The 17408-nt window shown below is 42.4% G+C and overlaps 1 protein-coding gene across 1 annotated transcript in view; it reads right to left on the reverse strand.

Moving 5' to 3' along the window:
- The window catches only part of ARHGAP18 (Rho GTPase activating protein 18), a 59539-nt gene extending 48223 nt beyond the window's left edge, over positions 1-11316 (reverse strand). The window contains exon 1 of the mRNA XM_033143773.1: positions 11258-11316. Coding sequence (XP_032999664.1) covers positions 11258-11301 — 44 coding nt within the window. The 5' untranslated portion in view covers positions 11302-11316. The remainder of the gene's footprint in view (positions 1-11257) is intronic.
- Positions 11317-17408: the final 6092 nt, after the last annotated feature.

Genomic DNA, 17408 nt, shown 5'->3' on the forward strand with positions numbered 1-17408 from the left:
TTTCTGCCCCTATAGTTTCAAACTGGAACCTGTTAAACAACGGGGGAAATAGCCCTCACTCTGTGGACTAGAATTCCAAACACTGTCGTTTAAGTCACTTTCCAAATCAAGTGTAAGGGGGTGGACCCTGCATGAATTTTCTGAGTTCTGGCATGTGCTGTGGATCCATAAGATATCTAACCATTTGCAATGAAATGTTGCACAACAACAACAACAAGCCTAGAGTTGTACAGTGTGCAGACAGCAACCATTTTAGGCATTCCAATTTCTCTCACACACACACCCCACATGCCTCTATGTCAAGCTGAAAGTTGGTATTCTCAAAATTTTCACTCATATCTATAGTAAACTAGACAATGGGCAATTTGTCCCCCATTAATGGTATATTTCATCTTGCCTAAAAGTAGCGCCAAACCTGTATTTGCCTATCACTCTGCCAGCTCTCATTCTGCTGACCTGGAGCCCCTACAATCTGTTCATCATGAGTGAAGCACAGTGTCTACAACCCTTTCTCTGTGACAATGAGAGGCAGAAACACAGCTCCACCACCAGCACCCCACATGGTGCAGCAAATGCTGGGCTCTGGCACAGAGGCTCCAAAGGCCTTGTTGATGCTGATGTCAGCCTCCCTTTTTAATTTAAAACCAAAAACAAGTAAGTGATTTTACATACCAGCACTCTAAAAGGAAACATCTGATGAGGTACAGTAGCTGCAACCACAACCATAATAACTTTCCCAGAATGCTTTTTGGCCACAACATTCAGTTCAGAGGCATTCTGAGAAATTAAGATGGCGGTGGCTGGATTCTTCACCTGGCACTTCACTTTTCAGAGCTGGGCTGCCCGTTGCTACCACCTTTCCCATTACTGCCTGCTATTCGCAATGAGGGAACTGCCAGAAGGCGCTTGGAGGTAGACCTCTGTGTCCAGGCTGAACAATTGGTACAGAGACACTCCTTCAAGTATACAGGGCTGAATCCGTTAAGGGCTTTAAAGGTCAACACCAACACTTTGAATTGTGCTTGGAAATGTACAGGGAGCCAATGAGTTTTAGGACCAGCGTTATATGGTCCTGGCTGCCATTCCCAATCACCAATCTGGCAGCTGCATTTTGGATTAATTGTAGTTTCTGGGTCACCTTCAAAGGTAGTCCCATGTAGAGCACATTGCAGTAGTCTAAGCAGGAGATAACCAGAGCTTGTGCTACTCTAGCGAGACCGTGCATAGGCAGGTAAGGTCTCAGCTGGCATACAAAATGGAGCTGGTAGACAGACAAACTGGACACTAGCACTGACCTGTGCCTCCATGGACAGCTGTGAGTCCAAAATGACCCCAAGGCTGTGCCCCTGGTCCTTCAGGGGCACAGTTATCCCATTCAGGACCAGGGAACCCCCACCCCACCCCTGCTCACCCCATATCCCTCAGTTCTTCTGACTTTCAGTGTATCTGAAGAAGTGTGCATGCACACGAAAGCTCATACCAAGAACAAACTCAGTTGGTCTCTAAGGTGCTACTGGAAAGAATTTTCTATTTTGTTTCGACTATGGCAGACCAACACGGCTACCCACCTGTAACTTCTTCTGACTTGTTGGGATTCAACCTCAATCCATTAACTGCCATCCACCCTCCAACCGCCTCTAGACACTCACTTACTCTTTGTATGAAAAACTCACAATTTATAATCATAACTCAGAAATCCTAGAGCTTTTGAAAAATATCCATTCCTGTATTCCAGCCAGAAATGTAATGAGGAACAAATTACTAGAACTAATTTTAGAATACTTTTCAGATGTTTCCAGGTGGAAAGAGTTTGCAGTTGCACTGAATTGGTTGCTTGCCATCTGCTGGCTGAAATATAATGCTGCTGCAATGCAAAAGCACTTTCAGGAGTTTGTTAAATTCAGATGAGAGAAGACTCGGAGTATCGGTTAGCAAACCGTTTCAGAGAGTAATGAAGCTCTCGCCCTGTATCACCTACACGTTAATACTGGCAGATGGGCATTTTGACCACCTGCTGTATTTTACATGACTCATGACTTAATTTGATTTCTGAGGCAGCCTAATTTTTTAAGGAGAAATAGGCAGGGTTTTCTCTCTCTTTAGAACTCCGTCTCTCTCAAACCCCAAACCAAAATGCCGCTGATCTGTTCAGGAGGAACAAGGAAAGGTGTTCCTATTCCAGCAAGCATTCAGAGAGTAATTGCAATGGTGGTTTTGGGGAGGCAGGATATTATTATTATTTATTAAATTTATTTTGGGGGGGGTTTAATAACGCAACACAAAGCAACTTACAATACATAAACAAACAAACAAATGTCAGGTGCCTGCACACGGTGGGTACCCACAGTCCTGGGGCCAAGCCAGCGAGCCTGCATTCCTCTGTCTCTCTCCCGTCAAAGGTCATCGACCAAAGAAGTTCCCAAAACAAAACCAGGCCTAAACCCCAATGAAAATGGATCTAGAAAATTGGTTTAATCCAAGATAGCCTGGACCTGGCATGCAACTACTCACTCAAGAACCTTGCCCAAGAGAAAGGGAGAGTAGCATTACAGACCAAATTACTGACCAAATCCAGTTACAGGTAGGTAGCCGTGTTGGTCTGCCAACAATTCAGCAAACAAGCCAAACCCTATGCCAAAGGATAAATGGACATAAATCTGATATCAGGAATCACAAGACAGAGAAACCAGTAGGAGAACACTTCAGTCTCCCAGGATATTCTATACAAGATCTCTAAGTAGCTGTCTTACTACAAAAGAATTTCAAAAATAGACTGGAAAGAGAAGTTGCTGAATTGCAACTTACATGTATTACCAAACTTAAAACCATGGAGAGACCTGGTCTGAACAAAAACATTGGATTCTTATCTCACTATACATGACAAAGCTATTTTTAGCCACCTCACCCCTTGCCTTTTCCTGTAAGACTAATTGCAGTCGTTAACAGTCGTCAACAGGTTTTCCACACCTATCAGCCAATCACCCAATCCCACCACCCTTCTGATTAATACCCCTCCCCACTCTCTCACTATATATAAGGGTTTGGTGACTTCTGTTTCAGTGTATCTGAAGAAGTTTGCATGCACACAAAAGCTCATACCTAGAACAAACTTAGTTGGTCTCTAAGGTGCTACTGGAAGGAATTTTTTTATTTTTTGTTTTGTTTTGACCAAATCCAGGTAGGGTTTCTTAAGGAATGGACATACTTATCACTGTTTCCTTTCAGCAGACAGGGACCAACCCCTCTTGCAGCTGGCTTCCCCCCTCCCCACTAGTTTTTCTCAACTATGATTGGCAAGAGACATAGGCACAAGTCATGGGACCCAGACTGAACCAAGCACCTTGTCCACATCCTTGAGCCGTACAAATTTAAACACATCCCACATAACAGAACTATACAGTGTTCTGGACACCTCTAGAGATTCATCTGCTATAACAGTAGTCAAGATCCTGGCAGATATAAGCAATTTTATCTCCAAAACGCTTTGCAAATGAGCCACAGCAAGCCACCATTGGTTCTACCACCTCCTTCAGACCACTCTGTAAAAGGCTCCCAAAGGCCCCATACTACCTGGAAAAGCTCCGCCAGAGGGCACCGTGGGGATGCAATGGAGGCAGCAAAGTTTGCATTGGTTGTCACATTCACTGCCACTGAGTAGGCTTGATAGTGACCAGTGTTCAATTGTATTCATCTGGAGTTTTCCTCCACTTGCGTTGAAGCTGTCTCTTAGCTTGTTTCGTTGCCCTGAGCGCTCATGTACACAAACGTACCAAGCGGGATATACAAAGTGGGAGAGGACACAAGAGATTATTGCGTCAATGACCTGAGCCATTCTCATGTTTCATAGCTTAGCCAGAGCTTCAACAGAAGCACGTCATGTTAGCCAGAACATTTGTTAAGAGTGCTGGGAATAGTAGCTCTGTGGGAGTAAACTACAGCTCCCCGGATTATTTGGGGGAGAGCCGTGTGTTTTAAATGTATGGCGTGGATGTCACCTTGTTCCATCTAGCTTTATATTGTCCACTGAATGGAAGCGGATCTCGAGGATTTCAGATAGGTCCTATCAAGAGATACCAGGGGTTGAACTTGGGCCTTCTGCCTGAGCTAGTGCCCTCTTGTGACTCTGGTGAAGAATGTCCATGCATATGAAATCTCATGCTACAACAAATGAGCATGCTTGTTTGGGATATATCACAGAGCTCTTTTCTGCTGATCAAGCCATGCCTTGCTTTGTGAGGCAGTCTGGAATGCCTGTGGAATTCCAAATCAGAATGGCTAGGGGATTATAAACATTACTTGTAAACTATTGATACAATCAGTATTCATCAATATTCATTATGAATCTTTATTTATTTAAAGGGGAAGTGCTTGCTATTTTAGAAAATGAGCGTTATATATATGCACATATTGCAAACATGTAAATTTCAATTTGTTTTCATAAGCCACACAGGGAAAGGCAGTCTTTTCTGTGCTGTACAGTCTGATCTGTTTTGAGCAGATTATAAATATATTTGTATTTTTTTTGTTTAGTTTAGACACCATATATCTAATCAAGATTTAACATTGTTTGAGAACACTTATCTGAGGTCAACAGACCTCCTTTAAATTTGAATATGAGTTTTTTTCTGATTCTGGTGAGTTTTGTGTTATCTAAATTTCAGTGAATTTGCTATTACCATGGTAAACATCTCTTGAATTTGGATCCAAATGAAAGAAATGTTAATGTAGACAAGACGTCCTGTGATCTAAAACCTAATTCTTTTCCAACAATGGTAGGACAGATTTGATAACCAGAGCATAATGGTCTGCTCTGTTAGTCAAACCAACAATTAAATGTGGTCAGAAAGGGGAGGAGGGTGTTTGCTCTGGTTGCTAAGCAGTGATTCATCATTTGTGTTATAATCATTTGTAATATTTGCTCTACATACTCAATAGATAAGAAACCAAATTACATCTATCTAGCTGGCGTCCCTTAAAAAAATAATCATGTATGTCAGAAAGTTCAGGATTTTTTTTTTTTTTTAATAAATGCATACTTGGGCAATCCAAAGATAAGCACTTACCCATCCTTCACCACAAGTTCCCAGGGCAGGTTGCAACAACATAATATACAAACCAATATAATAGTTGCAATTATATACTTAATAATCCATTAATTAATTAAATCAATGGAGCCCAAAAGTGGATTATGCGACCAGTGGGTATTATTTGGTCTGTGATATACCATATTTTTCTGTGTATAAGACTAGGTTTTTGTTTTGTTTTTACCAAAAAAAAGGTTTGAAATTGGGGCTCGTCTTATACATGGGTAGTGCTGAGGGGTGTTTTCTTAATTTGGAGTGCCCAAAAATAAAGGGCGTCTTATACATGGGGGCGTCTTATACACGGAAAAACACGCTGTATATAGTATGTTTTATAAGAGTTATCAGGGGCGTCGTTGGGGAGGGGCGGTAGGGGCGGTACGCCCCCAGTGACAGGGTGATAAGTGGCGGGTTGGGGTGACAAGCGGCGGCCCCTCTCGCCACTCCCACGCACCGCCGCTCCCTCCGTCACCCCGGGAGCAGCAGCGCTGCACAGACGGGGTGCTCGCTCGGCCGAGCGAGCACCCCGTCCGTGCAGCACTGCTCCTCCTGGGGTGACCGGTGGTGCGTGGGGAGTGGTGGGAGGGGCCGCCGCTTGTCACCCCCACGCACCGCCGCTCGCTCCGTCGCCGTGGGAGCAGCAGCACACAGTGTGTGCGGTGCTGCTGCTCCCGGGGCGACGGAACGAACGGCGGCCGAAAGAGAAAGCGGGCGGGGAAGCGAAGCCAGCGCTTGAACGCGCCGCTTCACTTCCTTTTATCTCCCCTTTCGGCGCTGGCTGGGCTGTGTAGTCGCAGCCCAGCCAATGGTGAAAGAAGCAGCCGAAAGGGGCGAAAAAGGAAGCAAAGTGGCGCGTTTAAGCGCCGGCTTTGCTCCCCCCCTTTCCCTTTCGGCTTCTTTCGGCGCTGGCTGCGCTGCAGAGTCACAGCCCAGCTAGCGCCGAAAGAGAAAGCGGGCAGGGAAGCAAATCTGGCGCTTAAACGCACCGCTTCGCTTCCTTTTTTTCTCCCCTTTTGGCGCTGAAAGAAGCCGAAAGGGAAGGGGGGGAGAGCAAAGCAGGCACTCTCAAGCGCCTGCTACGTTCCTTTCTTTTTTCCTGGGGGCGTGGCGTCGCGCTGTGTACGTGCGTCATGACGTCATGACCCACGCACACGGCACGATGCCCCGCCCCCAGGGGTGCCTCTTGGCTTCCCGCTCCGGGCGGCCAAGGGGCTAGGAACGCCCCTGAGAGTTATACTGTAAATAGAAAATACAAGTAACAATTAAATAGTCTTTAAAATATCATTCAGTGCAGATGTTTATCCCAAAGAGCCTTTAACTCCTCTCCCACCTAGAATGGAGGTTCATATGTGCTCCATGCACCCAGCCTGCCCTATGAGAGAATAGGTGCATGTGGTTCACCACTCTCCAGTTTATCTCAGAATCAGTGTAATAAGAGAATTGGGGGGGGGGGGTGTCCTACCCTTCACTAATACACTTTCAGGGTGGCTAACAGCCATGAGACTATTAAAACAAAATAAACAACACAACATAATAATGTCAACCAACAGGGGTAATACGAAATACTAAATTCAGTAACATTTACTTCCTGGTAAGTGGATTTAGTTATACTGTAGATCGCAGTCCAGTGCTGCCCATTGACTTCAATGAGCAATATTCACAGATTTGTGTGTGTAGAGGATTGCAGCCTTTAAAATCCGCCCCTCTGCTATTAACCGTCTTTATGTAATGTGCTGTACAAGTATCTTTTGTAACCTCAGTGATCACTTTGCTTATGAATACTGTCTTGTTTTTTATTGGTCTGCCCCTTCTTTGTCTTGCTTTGTTTGTTCAGTGTTTCTCTTATTAGTCATTTGAGCCTGTTCTGCCCATTTCTGTCTCCTTTGTTCGTTGTTCTAAAGTATTATTTCACATTGGCTGTGAATTTATTTAATTATATGTAAACATATTTTAATTGTGTACAGCATTTTTATCAACAGGGAAGCTTCCTAAAAATAGAAGGAAATCATAGAATCATAGAGTTGGAAGAGACCACAAGGGCCATCCAGTCCAACCCCCTGCCAAGCAGGAAACACCATCAAAGCATTCCTGACAGATGGCTGTCAAGCCTCCGCTTAAAGACCTCCAAAGAAGGAGACTCCACCACACTCCTTGGCAGCAAATTCCAGTGTTGAACAGCTCTTACTGTCAAGAAGTTCTTTCTAATGTTTAGGTGGAATCTTCTTTCTTGTAGTTTGAAACCATTGCTCCGTGTCCGCTTCTCTGGAGCAGCAGAAAACAACCTTTCTCCCTCCTCTATATGACATCCTTTTATATATTTGAACATGGCTATCATATCACCCCTTAACCTTCTCTTCTCCAGGCTAAACATACCCAGCTCCCTAAGCCGTTCCTCATAAGGCATCGTTTCCAGGCCTTTGACCATTTTGGTTGCCCTCCTCTGGACACGTTCCAGCTTGTCAGTATCCTTCTTGAACTGTGGTGCCCAGAACTGGACACAGTACTCCAAGTGAAGTCTGACCAGAGCGGAATACAGTGGTACTATTACTTCCCTTGATCTAGATGCTATACTCCTATTGATGCAGCCCAGAATTGCATTGGCTTTTTTAGCTGCTGCATCACACTGTTGACTCATGTCAAGTTTATGGTCCACCAAGACTCCTAGATCCTTTTCACATGTACTGCTCTCAAGCCAGGTGTCACCCATCCTGTATTTGTGCCTTTCAATACTTTTGGTGTACTATTTTTATATTTTGACTTACACCCAATTTGCATAGAAATATTAGTAGTGGAATCCTGGAAACTACACAATTATTTTGTTAAAAGAACAAGAATGCTTAAGGCAAATCAGAATATAAACTACTCTTTTTTACAATTAAAGCAGTGTATTAGCACACCCATTTCAGAAACTATAGCAGCCCAAATCTAGTATGTTAGTTAATCAGTGCATAAATGAATCAGTTTAATTTGCTGCAGCTAAGTAAAGTTGTTTCTGGGCCACCCAGAGTTGCCAGAGTTTCTAGAAGGGAATTGAGAAGAGACACATAAGGAGAAATCCAGAACCATCAGGCTCAGCCCTCAAAACCTTTCAAGCTGAATGTGTGATAACCTAAAATCATTGATAACTCACATTTTCTACTATTCCTAGTAGGTAGCCATGTTAGTCTGCTGCAGAAAAACCAACAAAGAGTATTGTGTCAGTTTGGAGACATTCATTATGGCATAAGCTTTGACAGACTACTGTTCACTTCATCAGATGCATGAAAGCTTGTACCTTAATAAATGCATTAGCCTTTAATGCAACACAAGGCTCTTCGTTGTTGTTTTTACTAATTAACTAGTTAACCTAATGAAAGAAGATATAGGAGATGATCAAGGACAGAACTAAAATGGATTCAAGGGCAACAGTCCCTAAAGATGAAGCAGAAAAGAAATTTGAACTGGATGTCCTATTCTAAAACACATTGGATCTACTCTGAATATAATTTAGTTGAATAATGTATTTTTGATAATATAGAGAAAGTAGAGAGGTTACAGTGAGGAGTTATATGAAATGAAGCAGCAGGCTAAGCACAATGTTTGATTCCTGCTTGAATCCAAGACTGCAGCTATGGGAGAAGCAAGACCCCCTCCATTGTAAACTCAGGTTGTGTGTGTACGCGTGCGTGCGTGTATAAACATTATGTTCCTCCTCTCACAAGACTGGGCTTCTTTCAGCTGACTATGACATCATCATCATCATCATCATCATCATGCTGATAAACTGCTCTCACGATTCAAAAGCAAAGTTTTATCATGTTAGAAATACAAAATTCAAGTATTCTTCCATTTCCCTTGCATACTAATGCTTACCAAGAACATACTTGCTACTTGTTAGTTGTATTGATTTCCTTCTTGTCACCCATCCATTATTAAGATTTACCTCTGTATTTAACTATTCTATCAGTGTCTGAAGTTTGTTAAACGTTGGTGCATTAGTCTACTCAGCCTTGGAGAAACATTATGCCTTCCAGTTCTATGCCGAATAAGCATTAAAAACATAACTATTGTGTTCTACTCTTGTTTTTTATTTCCCATCGATACTGCTGATTCTCTAACTACCAGGTCAGCTTATAGTGATTTCAGATAAGCAAGCACCATCATAGTAATTTATTGCTTAACTGTAGGTCATAACAACAGTAAATAGAAGAGGATAAATAATTAAAGTCAACAAGCACAGATGCATAACAGTAAATAAGCATTGCACTGCATAAAATCTGGGCAAGAGATAAATTTTAACCTCCCAAAAAAGTTAATCCACAGTAACATAATCCATTTGCATAGGCCACCTCCATCATAATGTTTAATTAAATCCGACTTGTCTTCCCTGTTTAGGTGTATCAGTGTCTAGACCCCCATTCCCTGCCGGCTTTCCCCCTTTTTGAAGTGTGGCTGATTCAGTTCAGTAACTTTGTTCAAGACTCAGCTTACAAAGCCCTTACATTCTGAGTGTAATCAATCTAGTGTTTTTGACAATGCCAGGATAGCCAAAGCTTGTCTAATTAGTGATTAATTAAGAGTGATTAATGACTCAGGCATTTATCAATCAGTATTTTTTACACATTCTCAATATTATGCATATAAAGAAAGTTGCAATATAGAAAAGCAAGTATCCAAACAACTGAGTCTGAATGTTCAGTAGGGTTTTAAACTTTAGTTTCTCCAACAGTAGCTACCCATGTTACGTGGCAAGTTATGTTTGAACCTAAGGAGACTTTCCAGAGCAGTTTATGACATGGTAATGGAGTCTTCCAATGAGAACATAAGAGCTATGCTGGTCCATCTAGTCTAGCAGTCTGTTCTTACATTGGCCAATCAGATGCCAATTGGAAAACCCCATGCAAAATCTGAGTGCAAAAGCATCCTTCCCAAATGTGATTCTCAGCAACTGGTATACAGAGGCATACTGCCTCAGAGACATTGGAGACTGTGTATGTAAAAAAAAAATCCTGCTAGTTATGGTCTTTGGATTCCAGCAATATTCAAGGTACTCTCATCACTAGTCAAGTTTGAAAAACACATTTTTTTAACAACAGTTGATATGCACACTGCAAAATTTTCCTCCAAAGCACACTACTGTACCCGAAAACAAGCCTGATTTGCACATGGGACAGAAAGAACTTCAGGTACTGCTGAGTTCCTATTTTACTGACTTAAACCACAATCAGAGGAAGTAAGGGATAAGAATATGAATAGCCCAGAATCAATCTACCTTGCTGACTATCATATGCAATTGGGAACATATGCATATGTACAATTGGAGAGATAACAGAGTTCCATCGTCACTCAGAAACACATTTTTTGCTTATGGAATGCATGCTGTGTTAACCACTGCCTTGTAAGAATTAACTTGTAAAGAAACCAGAGTCACCACTTCATGCATTAGCAAACAGTTGTGCAAATATCAATGCGTAAAAGCTGAAATGGTTCCTCTCTTTTAGTTCTAAGGATATGCATATTATGATCGTTTGTATTCCAGGAAAATCAATTTCCACTAACATACCCCCAACTATTGTTGTTGTTGTTGTTTGATTAAGAGAAAAGCAAACAGGCTTGAAACATCAAAACGAACAGGGTGGAGGGAGGATTACACTGAAAACATTTTCTAGAAATCAGGATGAAAAAAGTTTAAAATAATAAATAAAATATGTGCCAAGATAGTTTGCTAGTGTAGAATCTACCTCATTCATGGCCCATGAGTCTATGTGAAGATATCCTCATGTAATGGTTCTACACTAGGATCACCTGCAACAATTATTTTTATATGAAAACATATAAATTGTGTTATATAAACATATTGTAACTTCCACTTAGTTCTTCTTGCACTCCTCCTCATTACAAGTGATATTTACAAAACAAAATCAATACAAAATATCAGTTACCTTGAGAGAAAGAATGTGAACTGGGACGATGGGGTGGGGGAGTGTAGAGAGAAAGTGTAATAACTATATTTGTGCGTTTTTCTAAAAGAGTAGTTAAACAGCCTCGTGTGAGAGAGAGCTCTTCGTGTGTGAAATTGCTGGAGCGCGGCGCGTGCGTCCAGTCAATGGAGCGCTCCGAATGGGCGCGAGAGAGAGGCAACCGCGTTGGAGAAGCCGGCGTGGAGCGCGCGCGCGAGCAGGCGCCGACCGCCTTACCTGAGGTGCAGGTAGTGCACCAACTTGGTCACGACAGTAACCATCTTGGCGAGGTCCACCTGAGAGACTGAGTCCGAGACGAGCAGGAAAGGGCGGCAGGGCCGGGTGGTGGTGGTCTCTGGCTGCGCTTTCCTGAAGGAAGGATGTCTCCAGACCCGCCGGGGCCACTTCTTCCCTTGCCTTCTTTGTACTCGCCGCTGCTCGTGTCCCTGGGGCGACTTTCCTCAGCTGAGGCTTGCGCCTGCTCGGCATGAAGGTGGGCGCCGTCTGTCGCCCTCCCTCTTGCCTATGCTGCTGCTGCTACAGCTTGCTGTTCACGGGAGGCGACGGACAGAGGGAGGAGCGGGCAGGCGGGCACACAGCTATGTGGGCAACAGGCTGCCTCTTGGGCGAGCTATGGCTTCTTCTCTCCTCCTCGTTCTCCTCCTGCTGCTGCTACAAGGAGTCGCGTTCCCACCCCGCCGCTGCCACTACCGAGCCCTCTCGCAGCCCCAGAGCTTAAGCGCGCGCCGAGCAGTGATAGGAAGAGATTGCGGGTCGTGCCAGCTGTCATCTAATCACCTCCCTGGAGTGATTTCAAGCAACCTATCGCAAAGCGCGCCACTATTTCTGGCGGAGTCCGTTTGTCATCCGTGTGGCGAGCGGAAATTCAACAGGTGGTGCTTCCTGGCATAGGAGCCAACTCCTAGGGGTCGAAGTGCCGGATTTATGTACAAGTTAAACAAGCCATAGCTTAGGGCCCCACTCTTGGGGGCCCCAAAAAATTTAAAGGAAAAAAATGGATGTACATTTCCAAAATATAAGATAAAAAAAACATACATACAGCAACAGTGTTTTGTGTTGTGTAGGCTCCTATGATGTAAGTAATTGGCCCTGCCTACTAGCCTGCTCCCTAAAATATCACTGGTTTGCTCATTTCTATATACAATACAGTGGTACACAAAAAACAGCAACAATTTGTTGTTGACAAAGGACAGCTGGACATATAAAGGGCCCCATTACCTTCAGTAGCTTAGGGCCTCATCAAACCTAAATCCCACCGCCTCCCGCCAGGAAATATTTGAGGATCCCGGAGCCCGCCAAAGTTAATGGGCGTTGCCATTCAAATCGTTTCCGTGTGCCATTTCATGTGATCGATTATGTGGGGCAGGTTGGCACCCCTGCTACCTGGTGTTTATTCCTTCTGCCCCAGTGTTGGATTAAAGGTATGGGTGTGCATCTGGTGCACCTTCCACATGTGCCTACGAGGCACAGCCCTATGTGTTTAGCAGCTGAGTGACAGGCAGAAGTTCATGTAGCTTACTTTCGCCTGACATAGACAGCATTCAGTTCATGTAGTGCTATCTTGACCCAGTTTGCAGGCATCTGTGAGCCCCAAGTAGAACCACGTGGCATCGGTTGCTACATGTGTCAATCACTTTTCACTTAGCTCTTCTCCATTCTGTGGATTTCATATGAAGTGGAAGCTCAACAGTGAAATTCAGCTCAGAGCTATCTCATAAGGAAAGATTCTAGAATTCACAAAACAGTGAGCCTCCCAAAAAAAAAAAGGCTCTACCTATACTGTCACACTTCCTTATCCAGTATTAAGGGTTTTATCCTCTGCTACACAATGGAAGAATATAGTGCAGAGAGACAAGTGTGCACATTGTCTAAAGCTGTGATTAACTAACAAAAAAAAGGGAGGGAGGGAGAGAGAGATTAAAGTCTTAGTCATTACCTGACCAGATGGGTAATAATTATATAGGCTCTTAATCAGAAAAGTAAATGGTCTAATTAAATCACATTTGGAAATATATATTTAAAAAAACAAAGATTAATCTTCAGACACTGATACCAGTTAATGAGGATTTAATGTTTATGGTTGTAATTTGGTGTACATTGGATTATACTCAGTAGCGAGTGTAATGTGTCCTTAATGATTTCCTAAACACCTAAACAGAAATTGCTCATTCAAAATGGGAATTTCTGAAAGCAGACATTGACTCATTGGTATATTTTCTAGATACATCCCAGAAAAAGGCTGGACTTTTGCCAGATGGGTGGGGTATGTATAAATAATTAAATTATTAATAATAATAATAATAATGATGATTATGATGTCAGCACAAATAAGCTTATTTTCAGAGTTTTGTGTTTTGGTGTTTGACTGCAGTAATGTTCCACAACCATTGATTCTTTTCATTTTGGTTTTCGACCCATGTTTAAGATTAAAATTGCCTCAGTTGTCCTAGTGCAGGGTTGCGGACCTATGGACTATAATTTCAATCATTGTTGATCATTGGCCATGCTGGCTGGAGTTGATGGGAAATGCAGTCCACTAACATCTGGAGGGCCATAGGTTACCCATCCATTGGATGACATATACCTGGAGATAAATAGGGGAATGTTGTTTTGCATCTCTTGCCTGCCTTCAGGACCATGATAATATCTGACCTGGATTGTGCTGCTGGGATGCAACTTGGGGATACTTCTTTCCTGGAGGTAAACCTCAGGATGTGGTACTACACCTTTCAGAAAGTGCAGCTACACTTCATAGCCTTTGAACTGAAGAGTACTTCAAAGACGCTTCTTATCTCCTATGAATTTTAATATCTACGTGAAAGTGCTGAGAATAATTGAGTATAGTGTTATTATTGGTATGTTGGTGATACTCACTGAGTTGTCTCCGTTTTCCATCTAATCCTAGGGGAGCAGATGAAATTCTGAATAGGTGTTTTAAATCATTGGTTGATTGACATATTTCTCTACCACTAAATCATAAAATATCAAGTAGGTTTACATGGGTAAAACATAAAACATCATTTATATAATAGCTAAAGTAGGCTGATTTATATTGTGGCAGTCATGAAGAGGGAAAGGCCTAGATTTCATCTCTGCTGTTAGCAAAAAGAATGAGATAGTAGAAGATCAATCCATAGACTTCCAAATCATATCTAGTTTTGCCCTCGGTCTTCCTAAATGTGTCTCTGACTTCAGAGACAATATTTTCACAAAGAAAACTCTCTCTAGTGGATAGCTCCTGGAGATGCAGACAGCTCCAGTTTTTATTAACATTATAGTGCAAAAGTTACCAAAAACTTGGTGATTCAGAATTCTCTGTGATTCAGAATTCACTATGGATCAGATTCACATAAGATGCAACAATGTGGGTTTGCTGGCTCCACATTCACACTATGCCCCTTTATGGTCCCCCAAAACATTTCCTGGAGGTCAAAGAATTCTGGAATGGGGTGGGATGAGGCACAATGGGCAGCAGCTGCATGGAGTAATTGCCAGAATTTGGTGTGACTACTTATGCAAGAAAGCTTGGAATCAAAGCCTGTATGAGAGCCTAACCTGATGCCCTCCAGATGTTTTGGACAAGTTCTAGCTAGGGCTGATGGGAGTTGTAGTCCAAAACATCCGGAGGGCACCAGATTGGCGGAAGCTGCTTTATGTCCCTTTATGTAGTTTTTTATTGTAACTATATGTAAGTTAAATTCTACAATTAGAATAAAGGTTACAATATAAATAACTGGTTACATCTGCTTATTTAGTGTTATTGATTCTGCTTCTATGATAGAGACTTGTTTCAAAGTACACAGCTGCAAATTCTAGAAGAAGAAAATAAAGGAAAGTATGGAGAATGGAAGCAGGTGAACTCTTGAACTAGACCAAGAAGTAATGGGACATGAAATTGTGGATGTGAGAGCATTTAAGGTCTCTGCCCACAGAGATTTCATAAGGCAGTGCCCACCTTGGTGCTTAGAAAGCCTGAATTTTCTGCTAGAGGCCAAATCCATGCTTGTACCACATTCCTTACTTAACCAATGCAATGGCAGAAGCTTAAATATTAACTTTAAATAATGTACATATGCAAATTTGAAAATAATACTATGAATTAGAACATTCTATTACATTTCATATTAATGGCTTACTTCTTTTCTAGAGCTGAAAGGTGGTATATGAGCACATGCCAACATGGAAGAGAGACCTATCTTTTTATTGTTTTCTGCTTTGACTGCTGGCTAGTCAAAAATTTATTTCCTAAAGCAGTGGAAACCCTTAAATCCTTTGTAGTTTTCATATTTGAATACTCACTGAACTCTAGTTTTTGGCTTGTTGATTGTATAAAACATTGTAAGACCAGACCATTTGTCATTTCAAAACTTGGGAGTTGGTAAAAGAGTCAGAATGATAATAAAAATTAAATAAATTTACCCTGTAGAGCAACATTACTGAAGCTGCTGCTTAAAATAAGAAAGACTCTGTTAAAAATAGATACCTGTTTCACCCATGGATTAACTTGAGTCATAATCCACTAAAGCTCTGTGCCTAGGTACATTTTCAAACCATGCCCCAAATAGTTTACAACGAATGCAGTTACATACAAAGTGTTGGTGTTGACCTTTAAAGCCCTAAACGGCCTCGGTCCTGTATACCTGAAGGAGCGTCTCCACCCCCATCATTCAGCCCAGACACTGAGATCCAGCGCCGAGGGCCTTCTGGCGGTTCCCTCACTGCGAGAAGCAAAACTACAGGGAACCAGGCAGAGGGCCTTCTCGGTAGTGGCGCCCGCCCTGTGGAACGCCCTCCCGTCAGAAGTCAAGGGAATAAACAACTACCTGACATTCAGAAAACACCTAAAGGCAGCCCTGTTTAGGGAGGTTTTTAATTTGTGACTCTGTATTGTATTTTGATATTTGTTGGAGGCCGCCCAGAGTGGCTGGGGAGACCCGGCCAGATGGGCGGGGTATAAATAATAAATTATTATTATTATTATTATTACATTGCTGTACCATTTTATTTTCATCTGGTCATGCTCAGCATTAAGTTCTAATGCAAACAACCCAGCAACACATCCTACAAAAGGCATTGGCTATCCGTTTTCATAGAGCCAACATTTATTGACACTGAAGCCATGAATCACTGGGTTGTATTAAATGTATCACCCAGGAAAGTGTTCTGCGCAAGGATTTCTCCTTGTGCAAATGAACATTCTCCCCCTCTCCTCTCCTTCCAAAGCCCCTAAATTTGTTTTGGTGTTCAGATTGGCAGAGGGACTCTTCTGGATTGTTCCTTCGCTCTCAAAAGCTTGGGGTGCTGGTGGCCTAGAAGAGGGCATACTCTTTGGAAGACCCTAAATTGTGGAACTCACTCCCCACAGAGGTGTGATTAGTATCTTCACAGCTGTCAATGAATGCTGAAAACACACCTGCTTACCCTGGCTTTTTTAACATTTTATTTCTTTTTTTATTATTAAAGATTTTCTTGATTTACAGCAGTAATGCAATGTCTCTCGTATTTTTCCATATAACATTTTTACAAATTGGTTGTTGTTGTTGAGACATTAGGGAGAGAAGGGGAAGAGAGGTGGGTGGGATGGGTGGGGTAGGGTGACGATGTTTCTGTTTCACTTACCGTAATATGTGTAGGGTTTGGTGTCAGCGTTGTCTGTGCAGGTTCTCTGTTGTTCGCTTGTGCTCCTTTAGTGGTGAGAGAGGTCGGGGTTGGCGTGAGGCGTGATTGTTCTTTTGCAGTTGGCTGTGGTGTTCTTTGGTCTCCTGTGTGAGTGGGGTGGGTGGGTGTTTTTGGTCAGGTTAGCCATATTGATTTGTATGCTGTTGGTAGATTTTTGTCATTGTCTTGTTGGGCTGTGTGTGTGATGAAGGGGGACCATACCGGGGTGAAGGTGTCTTACCCTGGCTTTTGACACCTGAGATGTATATATATTTAGGACCCACTTTATTTTCATATTGTAACAAAAAAAAAAATCATTCCAGTAGCACCTTAGAGGCCAACTAAGTTTGTTCTTGGTATGAGCTTTCATGTGCATGCACACTTATTTTAAATTATTTTAAACTGTTTTTTTTTTTAAGATTGTGTTTCAATTGTTGCAACTCGCCCTGGAACCTTAGGGTGAAGGGTAGTTAAAAAATTAAAATCACCACCACAATAATATTATGCTTGGAGATATTTGCACCACTTGTTTGTATGAAGTCATTCAGCTGCTTCACATGCAAATAAGCCTGAGATGAGGAAGGAAGTTGGTGTAATGTCTATGGATGTCACAAAGGCACTGACATCCATCTAAAGCAAGGGAAAGTGCAATTCCACTATGCAGTTCTGAAGGGCCATTTGGGAACTGTCTCCTGGATTAAAAGTTTCA

This window comes from Lacerta agilis, chromosome 3 (assembly GCF_009819535.1).
Source record: "Lacerta agilis isolate rLacAgi1 chromosome 3, rLacAgi1.pri, whole genome shotgun sequence".
In the NCBI taxonomy this organism is placed as follows: Eukaryota; Metazoa; Chordata; class Lepidosauria; order Squamata; family Lacertidae; genus Lacerta; species Lacerta agilis.